The sequence below is a fragment of the Sinocyclocheilus rhinocerous genome, unplaced genomic scaffold (assembly GCF_001515625.1).
Source record: "Sinocyclocheilus rhinocerous isolate Xijiao unplaced genomic scaffold, SAMN03320098_v1.1 scaffold712, whole genome shotgun sequence".
NCBI lineage: Eukaryota > Metazoa > Chordata > Actinopteri > Cypriniformes > Cyprinidae > Sinocyclocheilus > Sinocyclocheilus rhinocerous.
The window spans coordinates 446,892-462,233 of NW_015642789.1; the positions used below are offsets into that span (position 1 = coordinate 446,892).

The 15,342-nt window shown below is 35.1% G+C and overlaps 2 protein-coding genes across 2 annotated transcripts in view; one reads left to right on the forward strand and one right to left on the reverse strand.

The window, feature by feature from the left end:
* Positions 1-4,133, reverse strand: part of LOC107756387 (lebercilin-like) — a 13,412-nt gene extending 9,279 nt beyond the window's left edge. The window contains exons 1-2 of the mRNA XM_016573448.1: positions 3,751-4,133; positions 1,572-1,919 (exon numbers count right to left, since the gene is read on the reverse strand). Coding sequence (XP_016428934.1) covers positions 1,572-1,914 — 343 coding nt within the window. The 5' untranslated portion in view covers positions 1,915-1,919; positions 3,751-4,133. The remainder of the gene's footprint in view (positions 1-1,571; positions 1,920-3,750) is intronic.
* Positions 4,134-5,988: 1,855 nt separating this feature from the next.
* Positions 5,989-15,160, forward strand: LOC107756389 (SH3 domain-binding glutamic acid-rich-like protein 2). Its single transcript, XM_016573464.1, has 4 exons — positions 5,989-6,113; positions 12,308-12,493; positions 13,748-13,819; positions 14,225-15,160. The coding sequence occupies exons 1-4, from the start codon at positions 6,069-6,071 to the stop codon at positions 14,237-14,239; spliced, it is 318 nt and encodes a 105-aa protein (XP_016428950.1). The 5' UTR covers positions 5,989-6,068; the 3' UTR covers positions 14,240-15,160.
* Positions 15,161-15,342: the final 182 nt, after the last annotated feature.

Below are 15,342 nucleotides of genomic sequence, written 5' to 3' on the forward strand. Positions count from 1 at the left end.
TTGTAGTCCAAACGAGTTGTTCGTTGTAGTTTTTGAAAAGTGATTTCTGTTAAATAAAATATCTCCTTTTGAATTGGACTTTGAGCTTTGTAACTTTGCAGATCTTTTTTATGCTCAAACAGCAACATTACAGACTAACTAAAGTTGAAAAAGTGAAAACGCATAATAGGACCCCTTTAATGGTAACTACATAGTTAAACATTTTTTTTTTACAAATTTGTCTGGCTTTAATGATAATTACTTACAATTATTTTATATGATTATATATGATTTATATAATTATTATATGATTTATTTTATTATTAATTCATTACACAAGCAATTTTAGTTGAACAATTATTATAGAGCATTCATTTTAACTTAATATTAATATATACAGATCATATGTTATATAAATAAGCTGTAGAATCAATAGATAACGCTTTAAAAATGACTAAATGTGACATGTTCAAGTCTCTATCGCTGTATATTATTAACTATCTAAACTTCACATGTGTCATTTTTGACTGCACTGATAGAGCAAGATCATTTCTTTTATTTTTCCTCTTTCATGGACAAGTACTTTCTTCAGTGTAAATGCGTTTAAATTCCTCATAATCTTCAATCTCTTAACCCTTAGCAAAAGAGTTTTGGATCTTGCTGCCTCTCTAGTGAGAAGTGAATCACACTTGCTCTGTGTTGCAAGGCATGTGATTGGCTGTTCGCCACTGATGTCACACATTCATCTGCATGTGCTCCACAAACCCAGGATCAAAGCCTGAGTTGACAAAGAAAGTTGATGATCAGCATCATGGTACCAAAAAAGCCAGATTGGAGTGGTTAGGTTTTGTCAACTCGAAACTAATCCTGTAACTCTGAATTTGTTCAACTACCATCATGGTACAGGCACCTGGTCATGTCCTTGACAGGTTTTGAGAGATTTATCCACAAAGGTCTCATTAATATGACTGCACAACTGAGTATCTTTTGAGTGAGAAAATCACATTGCTGCCTATCACTCAGATCCTGGGTTGAACAGCAATCAAAGTGTCTCAAGAAACATGATTGGCCACAAACAAAAAAAACTGGCTATGCACAATCACTACAGAATTCAGTTGCTGATGGCCTTGATCATCATGTTAATTACATTATACCTGTAATTGGTGGACAAGAGGAGACATCTGACTAATTTCATGTGCTTCAGAAGGTGTACACAAATGATTTGACCTTCTTAATTTCTGATGAATTTGTTCTATTATGATGATGAGTGAAAAGGAAAAGCAAACAAGATTTTACAAAGAGCTCAAGTTATATGAACTCCACAGGTTTGTGCAAATTGTAATGATCATGTTATGATCATGTTAAGGAGTTCACATGATCAGCGTTACAAATGTACTTATTCAATTAGTGACCTAGATACAATGCAGAATCGTAAATATTTCTTCTTTGTTTTACATCAAAGTTTCTTTGTTTTTATTTTTTCAAAATCCTAAAAAGTCCTGTTAATCTATAGGTTTGAATTAGATTTTTCTTCCTAGATTTTCAATGTGATTTCAGACTTGTGTGTTTGCCTGCAACATGTGTGTGCATACCTGCTCGATGCAAGGGGCTGCTGGACACTCTCCTAGACCTCCCTCTTCTTTGTGGAGACGGAGAGGCTGACGGCGAGAGAGACCGATCCGAGTGCAAGACATTTTCATAATCATCCGAGTAGAATGAGGCACTGCTACGCTCTCCATCCGAACACCGATCACGGTCTGGGTCTCCGGCCGGCTCTCGCGTTCTGGTTCGCACATGATCCCCAGCCGAGCTCTTGATGTTTTTCTTGTATTTCTCCTGTTTCTCAGATTGAAAAGGAGATTCTGAGATCTTCCCATCACTACGGTGAGACAATCGGCTGTGCTCTGATTCACGATTATCCTCATGCAAGTCCATGCCTCCCTGCAATTCAGTTCAAAATGATCGAGACAGATCAGATTGAGACTGGACTGAATATATGCTTCACTCACAATTAATAAGCAGCGCACACACACATCCAAACACACAAATCAGAAAAGGCATGATTGCTATGGCACGGTATGTTTGCAAATTAGATTGTGTGTGAGCCTTCAGCGAATCGTGACATAAAACCAGACACTAAACACTCAAGATGTCTGAGAGGCTTCATCAAGACTGCATCAAGTCACTATCATGTTTGTTGCTCATTAACAACAGCAGCGTGTTATTAATTCTCATCTAGTAATGTGGCTGGGGATACAGTCTAGCCACTAACACATATCATGTATTCAGTCAAAAAATTAAAAACATTACTCTTATTTAGGCATAACTGAGCAAATCTTGAACACTAAGGCATTTAGATAAATAGCTTTGTTTGTGCAAATTAAACTTGTATTATGTATTATTGCATTATGTTCTAACCAGACACTTTCTTATCAAATTACGGCATTTATTGTGTTTGTGAAGTGTAATAGTTGATGAAGATCTTAAGTTGAGTATGAATAAGAAATAACCAAGTGTCACTAAGAACAACGAACCAATTGAGCTGGATAAAAGACAAAAATGAGCTACAGCAGATCTGTTGTGTCATCATAAAATAAGCAAGATTTATGACCCTTTTGTAAGGCTACTGCCAAGTCCTCCTCTTTCTGTCCCCAAACCTGCAGAATCCTGATATCCTTCTGGACACCATCACGATGGAGATTGAGCCTAATGGCATACTAAACACATTCAATTACTGCCTCACCTTTCACCTCCCTCTTTTTTTTTTTTGATAAAATGGTTATGACACCCATTAAGAGGTCCCAGTACATCTTAATTTTTGCAAAAAGAAAAATTCTTTGAAGCTAGTATCAAATATTTAAAGTTGATATCAAAATATCTGCATAAAGGAAATCTTGAGTTTTATAAGGCCTTAATCAAATAAATATCAGCACTATTTGCTACCTGCAGCCTAAAATACTACTACTACTACTACTACTAATAATAATAATAAACAAATCCTTATCAATTAGATCAGAATTAATTAGTAATTGAAATTCTTTTTTTTCTGCCAAGGACCTGTCTTGGCTTTAGGTAAGGAATTCTATGCAAATGTAAAACTAATACAATAGCGTTACTTAAGAGTGTTTTTACACATTCTTTCATTTAGTCTAATGACAAAACTTTTTTAAATTGCCAACGAGGAGCCAATTACACAGTGTTTTGGACATCTATGACACACTGGCATCAAGCACTGAAACCATCTGCACTTGTCAGGCCAGTTTGAATGGAATTAGTAACCATAACAACAACAAATGTCAGTTTGGTTGATATTCCTATAAAACTGACTCAAAGCTGAGTAAATAGGAGCCTAAAGTCATTATATAAAAATATATAGGCTATATTCAGAAATATATAACATAATATTGTGATAAACATACAATAATGGAGACATTATAGTTACTGTTGCCAAATATCATAACAAAAGAGATTTTCGAAGGCAGAAATATAAGTCATTTAACAATATAACAAGTCCAACTACAGGTGTCCTTAAACAATAAAAAAGCGTCAACGTGTCTTCTTTCAAAAAAACAATTTAAGGCTACATCTTAATACGTGTGTGTGTGTGTGTGTGTGTGTATCTTTGCTTCAATTAAGAAGCTGCTAGTGTTTCTTGTTTACTACTGGTTGTTCGTACTTTGTGTTTTCCGAGTGACAAAAACAATAGCAAACGCTGAACGTAAGTTACACTGCAACAACGCGCGTGAAATCATTTTTAAAAGTAACGTTACTTACCAGTTTCTTGCCCTTCTAAGTATCCATATCTATATAGTCAGTTTCTTCATAATGTGGCTCGATTAACGGCTCGCAAACTCGCTAGCCAGCTACATGACGAGATAGCTGGGATTATATCGTGCAACTAGGACAACACACAACACTCTCCTCCGTAGAGACGACGCCAAACGATTAGCAAAACGTTATCCGATACGTTAAAGAGAGGGCGAATGCGGTTGTTTGGTCGTCTGTCCTTTAATCAAGCGTCGTCTGGCGGAGATTGTAGCTTTTGAAAAGGAAAATGTGCTTTACTGAAGGAGTTCGTGAAATCTCTGAACCCACGCCTCGCCTTCTGCTACTGGTGTCATAGGGACGCTTCGCCATGGCAACGTGCGCGCCCCTGTCCGTCACCACTTGTTGAGCACGGCTGATATTACCATAGAAATGGAGCCTATACATATCTATGGATATTACACTGACAGACAGGCGTCAGACGTCGGTAATACTATAAATAGGAGCAAAATCCCGTCAGAAAGATATATATAAAAAGGGAGTTTCGAATCAGATTGGTATTACTATGATAGCACTTAGTGATAACTCTCACATGATAGATAAAATATGCAGTAAATGATGAAAAAAATTATTATAGTTAAAATATAAGTTTCCAGCAGAAACAATGCTAAATGAAAATGATAAAAATAAATATCTAAATAAAATCAAAATAATAAAACTTGTGTCCCATTGATTTATAATAATTTAGATTTAAATATTTTATGTCTTCATAGTAAGAACGAACATGTAAATGACCAAATAAATACTATCTAATATAAATAATATCTAAATATAATATTGAATAAAATATAAAAAAATATGAAACTGACACTTAGCAAAATAAAGTCACATCCAAGTGTCCCGTTGATTTAAAATAATTTTATATTATATACATAAATATTTAGGCATGTGCAAACAATTCTAAATGCAAATGACAAAACAATAATATCTAAATAAAATATAAAATAAAATGCAGTGACATTTAGTATCAGTAATCCAGTGTCATGTCAATAATTTTGCATGCTGGTGGTCCTATCGTTCTTGGTAATATTTATAAGTTTCAATGTTTTAAGAACATGCAAGGAAGGACATTTTGCTTTGCTTTTGTACAATACTGTGGGTCACAATATTGATGTCTAAGCAAAACCTTTTGATAGCCTATGTAGCCTACACAAACGCATAATAGCAACAATGTTTCCCTATATTTCCTTATATTTAGTCATTTGTCTAATCATACCATTATAATAACATAGTGACTTCGCAGCAACATCCTAACTCAGTAGGCTAATGCTTGAGAGGAGGATTTACATAGCATAAATATCTAAATAAAATCAAAATAATAAAACTTGTGTCCCATTGATTTATAATAATTTAGATTTAAATATTTTATGTCTTCATAGTAAGAACGAACATGTAAATGACCAAATAAATACTATCTAATATAAATAATATCTAAATATAATATTGAATAAAATATAAAAAAATATGAAACTGACACTTAGCAAAATAAAGTCACATCCAAGTGTCCCGTTGATTTAAAATAATTGTATATTATATACATAAATATTTAGGCATGTGCAAACAATTCTAAATGCAAATGACAAAACAATAATATCTAAATAAAATATAAAATAAAATGCAGTGACATTTAGTATCAGTAATCCAGTGTCATGTCAATAATTTTGCATGCTGGTGGTCCTATCGTTCTTGGTAATATTTATAAGTTTCAATGTTTTAAGAACATGCAAGGAAGGACATTTTGCTTTGCTTTTGTACAATACTGTGGGTCACAATATTGATGTCTAAGCAAAACCTTTTGATAGCCTATGTAGCCTACACAAACGCATAATAGCAACAATGTTTCCCTATATTTCCTTATATTTAGTCATTTGTCTAATCATACCATTATAATAACATAGTGACTTCGCAGCAACATCCTAACTCAGTAGGCTAATGCTTGAGAGGAGGATTTACATAGCTTTTCAGGTATTTTACATATGATAATCGGATAAATAATAACACAAGGACAGCCTTAGTTTTTTGTAGGATATGTAAACTACATTTCCCATGATTCACGTCTTGATCTGGAGCCAGAGGATAAGCGCCCGAGTGAAGCGCACTGATGGAGGGCGAGCGGCTTTATTATAGATCACCGGGCGCGCGCACTCACTTTAATTTCAAAGGTTGACAGTGACGTCACCGCAGGTCCAAAGAAGTCTATAGAAAGGGAGAGCGCAACATTTCCCAGCCTTCATTCTTCCGCGAGAGGGCAAGTGAGGATTAGGATGGTCATCAGAGTGTATATCGCCTCCTCGTCCGGGTCTGTCGCGGTGAGTAACATGTTTACACCGCGCATTTCAGAGTTGCGTGTTGTAAAACTGGAGACTACCAGAAATGACATCAAACGACACGCTAATTTTTATTCTGTGCTCTGTAATTTTATAATCTATTCTATATAATAGTTATTTAAATATCACATTACGTAGATAATGTAAGAATGTCTTAGATTATAGATTTATATGAATCACTTCACTTGATACATTTATGGCACTCAGTAAGGTTTTTGTGTGCATTGAGTTATATATGAATATGTCAGTAAGAATACATTTTTGGCGTTTATTTTCAAGTAGGCCCGGGCCACTTAATGAACTTAACCCATCCTGGAAAACCCACCCTCTCTTGCATGCGATACCATGGTACAGGGATTGAATCAAATGGCAATATATGGTACTTTTAACATAAACCATGGATCTGATTGTCCATGTTCATGGTATTTACATGGCACTCCAAGAATAATTGTGAATAAAAAAATGTTTAAATAAAAAAGCACACGGTATTACCATGGTATAACTGTGGTACATTTTGTGTGGTACCATCAGGGTATAACTGTGGTACATTTTGGTATTTTACATTTACATTACATTTTGGTGCCAAGTGCACACCTAAAGCTGGGGCTGTTTTCAAGCCACACAGTGCAGAATGTTCTGGATAGATATGACTTATTGTGACTCTAAAATGTATTACATAACCACTGCCAAACTCAGTTCAGATCTATATATTCAGCAATGATTTCTATCAAATGCTTTTCAGTGGTTATTAGATGTGGTTTATGCTGTATTTGAGATAATCCAAAGCTGTTGTCCACCTCGGCGCACTGCAAACAGCCATAAAGCTTAAAGGTTGGACAAAGTGCATGTTTACAGAAAAAGCCAACCCACTGCCAACTCCAATGCCACAATCACTGGCGTGCAGATCAGCTCGGTTTTAATCACTCTGTTACACAGCCTGCAGGGAAAGCACAAGAAATGTCTTGATTCATTCAGAGCTGGGATTATATTTCAGCCTTTTAGCAGGCTGGTCCAGTGACATTGATTTTTAGTTCTTTAAAAGAGGAGATCACAGTCTAGGAGCTCGGATTGGGAGGAAGGAGGGGCGACTATTCATATTTTCCTGTAATGTCATTCATTTGGTGTTTGATGGTTATCAGATGATGTTTGTATAGTGACTCACTGTGTATTTGACACCTTTGATATGGAGATGAAGCATGTGTTTTTGGATGTTAGCAGATAGAGAGGCAAGTACAGTTCAGCACTGTAACCTAGTACCAGAATGAGGTAATAGCCTAAATGAGTTATGCTCCGATTTCCGGTATCTCCTTATTTCTACAAGACCCGGATTGTTTACCCAAAAAGAGCTATTTTTAAGTCTCCATGATCTCAGCACACACTGCTCTCATATAGACACACATCTCTTTTATGCTCACATTCTTCTATGCATGGCAAACAAGATGATCAATACAGAAAGGAAAAATGTAATGTTTCAGTCAATAACTGGAACGTAATGGGTGGAGAGACTTACTGTGTGTGTGTTCACTCAGTTTGCATGTGTTTGTTATATAATTTGTTTTGTCATGTTGATGTGAAGCAAGTGATGGCTGATGGAACCAATCTGTAGTTAAAGACTGTACTTAAAGATTTTAGGATCATATAAGTGAGGGTTAATATTTTTACTTATACAGCTACATAAACACTCTGATTCACATTAGCTCTCCTAAGCTTTGGCCGAGGGGGATTATAAAGGTCATACCCTGACTAACCTTTTCCACTTGTTACACTCATCCACCTCCAACCATTGCACTTTACACATGCATGCGAAGGACTGTGAATGAGAGCACTCACTGAGTGATTTTCAGTCAGCTGAGCTTAGTGGAGAGACAGGTTCTACAGTGATATAGGCCCAGTAATTGAGTGTGCTAAGAAAGTCTGAGCGGTAAGAGTGCATTCAACGCATTGATTCAGAACAGGATGACACACACTCATGGGATTTGTCTTTCTTTTAAAGTGCACTTCGTCTTTTTTACTAAAATTTTAAAAGTTTTACACATGCAAAAATTCTATGTACTTAATGTTTAAAATGATGTACATTCAGATCCAAGTCATATCAGTAGCCTAATATAAGTAATTTGAATGGAGCAGGTCGGCTCGTGATCACATGACAAACCAAATACGGTTTTACCCCTGTCCTGTTACTGGACACCAGTTTTTTTTATTGTTTTGGTAAATGTGATGAAGCTGAAATACAATAAAATATAAATATTAGATTAAAATTAAAACTGAAAAAAAATTAACCATTAGTAATGTTGCCTTGGAAACTAACAATAAATAAGTTGAAGTAGAAGCCACTGGCTTAAGTCACTGATCTATATAATGACTATTCTCTATTATAGATCAGTGTATTAATAGCCTACTAAAATTACTACTAAAACTAAAATTAAAGCTAAATAGAAATAGAAAAAACTAATAAACATGACAAAAGCACATAACAAATTTCTAAAACTTCAATTAAAATGAAAAGAAAACTGAAAATTAATAATAATAATAATAAAACTATATCAAAACATTCATGAATACTGTAATGGCATATACTAATACTAAAATAACACTGATTGGACACTTTTGCTAAATACGTTTGAATAATAATTTAAATTGTAAGCATTTTGTGTGTGTGTGTGTGTGTTTGAAAAATGAAAATCAATCAAACAAAAGTGCTGTCCGAATATGGCTTTGAATCTGCCGTAGTCACGAGGCAGCACGGAATTAGGAAAAACAGCAGAATTATGATATTGCTTTTATACAACAATTCAAGAAAACTTGCGACCATAGTTGCTTTTGGGAAACGCACCCCTGCTTGCTAGTTCATTCCATAATGCAGAAAATAATCCGCGTTTTTGAACGAATCGGTTGAACGAATGATTCAATGACTCGATCATAAAGACAGCTTACTTGTTTCCTTTCTGAACGAATCAGCGTCATTGAACGAATCGGTTGAATGAAGAAACGAGACACTCAAAAAGACAGTCACTTTTCGCCACCTACTGGTGGAATGATGTAACTTAATGATAGACAGTATTTAGAGAAATCTTATCTAACAGGTTATTGCAGACAAAGAGAAGAGGAGTTCTTGAAACGAATCATATAGACAGAGAATGTCTATGTATTCAGTATTTTGTTTTGAGAATAAAACAATAGCTGCATTGTGTGGCCGCTCGGGTTCGACACAAGGCTAGAGCTGCTATTGTCCTGCTCTCTGTTTATCAGGGCAGGAATTTTATAGAGCTTTTAAAAAGCACAGACAGAGCTTAGTGTTTAATGGAGAGCTGCTCTACCTTTACAAAGTATCTGACTCTATTTCTTGCAGTCAAACATGCACATATATAGGCCTATGTATGTGAGAGATATGTGATTCACTCATCAGTGCATCACTGAGTATGAATCTTTATTCAGTTGTAAACTGTCCTGTTACTGGACACCAGTTTTTTTTTATTGTTTTGGTAAATGTGATGAAGCTGAAATACAATAAAATATAAATATTAGATTAAAATTAAAACTGAAAAAAAATTAACCATTAGTAATGTTGCCTTGGAAACTAACAATAAATAAGTTGAAGTAGAAGCCACTGGCTTAAGTCACTGATCTATATAATGACTATTCTCTATTATAGATCAGTGTATTAATAGCCTACTAAAATTACTACTAAAACTAAAATTAAAGCTAAATAGAAATAGAAAAAACTAATAAACATGACAAAAGCACATAACAAATTTCTAAAACTTCAATTAAAATGAAAAGAAAACTGAAAATTAATAATAATAATAATAAAACTATATCAAAACATTAATGAATACTGTAATGGCATATACTAATACTAAAATAACACTGATTGGACACTTTTGCTAAATACGTTTGAATAATAATTTAAATTGTAAGCATTTTGTGTGTGTGTGTGTGTGTTTGAAAAATGAAAATCAATCAAACAAAAGTGCTGTCCGAATATGGCTTTGAATCTGCCGTAGTCACGAGGCAGCACGGAATTAGGAAAAACAGCAGAATTATGATATTGCTTTTATACAACAATTCAAGAAAACTTGCGACCATAGTTGCTTTTGGGAAATGCACCCCTGCTTGCTAGTTCATTCCATAATGCAGAAAATAATCCGCGTTTTTGAACGAATCGGTTGAACGAATGATTCAATGACTCAATCATAAAGACAGCTTACTTGTTTCCTTTCTGAACGAATCAGCGTCATTGAACGAATCGGTTGAATGAAGAAACGAGACACTCAAAAAGACAGTCACTTTTCGCCACCTACTGGTGGAATGATGTAACTTAATGATAGACAGTATTTAGAGAAATCTTATCTAACAGGTTATTGCAGACAAAGAGAAGAGGAGTTCTTGAAACGAATCATATAGACAGAGAATGTCTATGTATTCAGTATTTTGTTTTGAGAATAAAACAATAGCTGCATTGTGTGGCCGCTCGGGTTCGACACAAGGCTAGAGCTGCTATTGTCCTGCTCTCTGTTTATCAGGGCAGGAATTTTATAGAGCTTTTAAAAAGCACAGACAGAGCTTAGTGTTTAATGGAGAGCTGCTCTACCTTTACAAAGTATCTGACTCTCTTTCTTGCAGTCAAACATGCACATATATAGGCCTATGTATGTGAGAGATATGTGATTCACTCATCAGTGCATCACTGAGTATGAATCTTTATTCAGTTGTGCTTTCTATGTGCACAAGTGTGTGTATGTGTGTGTGTTTAGTGACAGAATTCATCTGAACAGCTCTGCATGCAGTGGCCGCCCAGCAACTCGCTCTGCAAAGTCAGCAGAGAGAGAGAGACAAAGATCGGCAAGGCGAGGTGAGGTAAGGCAGGGGACTTTTTGTACTCCATCTGTCCTCCTCCACAATGTGGATATGTCCAAAAACACTCTCTCTGGACAACACACTGTAGTACTGCCAAACTAGGGTGTGTAGGTGTGTGTGTTTTTGTAAGTCACACCCTCTCAAACAGCTGTTGACACCAGGCCTCATTGTAGTTAGCCAGACTGAAGAAGTGTCAGTCCTGGAGCCTGTTGAGGCATAATGCATGCATATCATCAGCTAAAGGTATACATATAGCTAATCCATCAGATTAAGTGTGTGTTTATGTGTGTGTGGTGTTTAATAGTTTAAAGATTTAAGGTTGTACGCACACATTTTTATCTTAAAGGGATAGTTCAACCATAAATGAACATTCTGTCATCGACACAATGTTTTATTGATATACTGTAGACAAATCATTCAGAGTTTCTGTTTTATTTTAAATGTAATTAATTAATTAATTTTTCATTTTTATTAGTTTTTTAATATGTCTAAGTAGTTTTTTATATTGTATTTTATTTAGGTTAACGTTTCTTTTATTTCAAGTAATGAATTTTTTTATGGTTTTAGTTCATGAAAACCCTGTTACTTAACCTCATGATGTTCCAAATCTGTATTCTTTCTTCCGTGAAACACAAAAGGTGATTTTTTTTATTTTTAAAGAATATTATATTTTCATGTAATGAAAGGTTTTGAAACAATTGTAAATTATGACAGAATTAACCCTCATTTTCTTAGCTTTTTATAGGCTACATTGTTCAGACCTGATTTTTCTAGTTAAAATGTGAAAATGTGTTCCACTTTTATAGTTAAAACTGAAGCATCAATTAAGTCTACTGTGTTTTGTTTTTTTAGGAAGGTGTTTATAAAAGGAATGTTATCCTTTTAGAAGTGTTTTCATTCTGTGTGCCACTTCTTAATGCATTCATTAACTACAAGTGCTGGGAATTTAAAGAAAGACATGTTTATGCTTTGGAAAGTCTACTTCGCTTGGCATTGTTGCACTGGAATGGAACTATTGAGTTTTCAAACAGTACAACGGAGAGCTGAGTGCAGAGGGTGACAGACAGGTGGGTAAGATGTGTAAAAAGTAAAAAAAGTCAAATGTTTATTTAATGTTAATATATGGAAGGATTTAGAAACACAGGACGCCAGAACAAGAACAGATGTTAAATAACCTTTTTGACCACACAAATGGACACTCATAAGCACAATGAAACATACACACACAAACACATACACTCATAAATGCTCATATTCACATTTGAGAGTAAACTTTAATAACCTTAATAAAACAGATCATTCATTGTGTGATTCCTCAGGTGAAGAAACGTCAGCAGGCCATCGTGGGCTTTCTGGAGGCCAACCGGATCAGCTTCGAGGAGGTTGACATCACCATGCTGGAGGATCAGAGGCTCTGGATGTACCGGAACATTCCTGAGGAGAAACGACCTGAAAAGGGCAATCCTCTCCCCCCTCAGATCTTCAATGGAGACGAGTACTGCGGCGTGAGTCATCAATTCTTTTAATTAGAAACTAATTCATATGCTTGCTACATCAAACACTGGACTGGTGATGTACCCTCTCCTATTCAAACATGCTCACTTAACTTGTTCAAAGATTAACCAATAATCTTCTACCAGAAGCGAATTTATAGTTAGATACTCGCACATTGGTTATATCTTCATCAATATACCACAGACCTGTAAGATGTCTGAGGGATTTTGCTGAAGTAATACTCTGTTTCTCTCAGACACTTAAATCAATGGTAAGCTAAAAGCTCTCTGTCTGGCCAATGAGTCCACATTGGGTTGGTTTGAGAGGATGTTTATTAAAAATCAATATATGTAAACAAAGATCCATGGTGTAAGCTGTGTGGCACCATTCTCTTTTCCAGCCTATATTCTAGTGTGGTATTTATTATGTTTTGTCTATATATCCAATCACATTAAAGCATGAGATGTCCTATATAAGGTAGTGAAAAGGGTGAAGGCATTTTCATGCCTCTGATTCTTCCAAAAACACATCTTAAAGTTTCAAAAAAGAGATTTTGCAGGCAAAACAAACCCTATTACTCACACTCACACCTACACACACACTTCTTTTTTAAATTAGAGTTGTAGTGTAATATGCCACTGTGACTCTCTTGCCATAAATGGCTGAAGAATCACAAAGACATTTATGAGTTTGAATCTTAATTTAGAAATGATTAATCACTTAACACTTGAGTTATGGTAAGGTTTGTATATTTTGTGAATGACTCATGGAAGTGGCTGGATTTTGCTGAGTGCCCAACCGATCTAATCTCACAATAATCCTGATTACTCTTAGACCCTACCCCCAACATCTCTCGTAGCCAATCAGAACAGCAGATCTGCTTCCTTAACATGTCACAGTGATTTACTGTTCGACACTATTGGAGGGCAAGACACATTTGAACTATCCATGTGTATTTGTAAAAGAATGTATTACCAAGGTGCTTTTGTTTAATATGAATATATATATATATATTCGTATAATATAAATATTATTATATATATATTCATTTCTGGCTTCTAATTTGATTTGAGATTTTGTTAATTGTTATGTTAAATGGCATAATTTATTTAATTTGAATCAGCAGGTTCTCTTGTTTAATTTGATATTTATGGCAGATAAAAATGTCATTATTATATCCAATATCCAAGACAAACAGCACAAAAACACTGAGTTACAGCTGCTAAAAGACTCTCCTCAGTCATTATCATTTTATCATTTTGCAGGATTATGAAGATTTCTTCCAGTCTAAAGAGATGAACACAGTGTTCTCATTCCTCCGTTTGCCCCCTGTAAAGGTACAAACACACTCCTGCTTGTCTTTTAATAAAAAAGGAAAAAATTTTCTTAAAACAATTTTATTTCAGAAGCAAACTTATATTAGATAATAAAACCTGTTTTCAGAAAATATATCTTGAATTTATAAATTTCTCCTATTGGCCATTTATTTTCTTGTTTTTTATGCATTCATTTTGTTAGATTTTTGCTTTAAAACACTATTTGCCAATGGAATAAGAAAAATAAAGCGTATTCAAAATATATTCTATGAAACACATTATGTAATTCTCATAGTGGATGTTTGATTATTAAGATGCTTTTTTTGGTGATATTTTGTTACTGGCTCTACACTGGTTTAATGTGATATTATTATGGATTATAGAATAGGATTAACATCTAACTGAATTAAATTCTGTTCTCTGCAGGACTCTGAATCGTAGACCATGTCATTGATATTTCTAGACTGAAACACTGTGGTTTTGCCTCTTTTTCCTGTGAAGTAACTCTCGTCCCCTGGTCTGAAGCCCTCACTGCCAGCAATGCTTTTGCCAAACACACGCTGCCCTCCAGCCCAGCTTTTCCTAAGAAACTTCTTCTCATTCAAACACACGCACACACAGGGTGATTACATAGGTTTTCTATGGCCAATTAATTATTTATATGCGTTGCTGTTTTGTTTCATTTGTTTTACATGTGTTGTATGAAAAGCCTATTCTGCTTTTTTTAAATTGATTCAGGGATAGCAAGTGAACTTATACCTGTTTGTTTGTGTGCGTAAGACTTACATTGTTAATCTACACAAAGAGAATAATAAGTATGCAAGGCTGCATGTACAAGTCTCTTGTAAGTCGTTCTTTGTTAAGGAACTCAGACAGACGGCCAAAAGGTAATGTAGGGAAACAGCAGAAGAATTTGGTATAATGTTGTCCTTGCTGTAAAAAGAAGTTCAGACCAAAAACCAAAACAGCCTCAAAACAGGAAATAGAATCCTGACCTGAATTAAGATCTCAGCATAACAGCGCTGATCTAAGATCAGTGTTTCCACGACACATAATGGCTCTTCAAAGCTTTTCAGAGTGTAAAACGGGTCCTGAATCAGTATTTGAACACCTTATGCTTTATTAGTGGAATTTCATATCTCATTCCTACAGCCTTTTGTTCCTTCTGCTGGAAAACATGCTGATGAACTCATCTTGTTTGAGGAGGTCTCGTCTTTTCCTCTTTAATTGTCTGTTAAAATGTGTTTTTCTTCTCAGGGGTATGTTAGCATGTAGCATGTAACACACTGTGATGCCTCAACTTTCAGCTCACCCATTTGTGTAGCTTATATAGTGAATTATACAAAGCTGGGGAGATAAGTGTCGGTTTTGTGGAACATGTTTTATATTTACACAGTCTACTTTCTATTTTCTTCTGACAATCTACTGCCATTCTCCCCCAAAACCACCTTAAACAAAACAGACACACTCCCAAACCTACTTTCTCTGCATTTTCATTTACTATTCATTATGATATGCGCTTCTTGCTTCGCTCCTCCCACCCT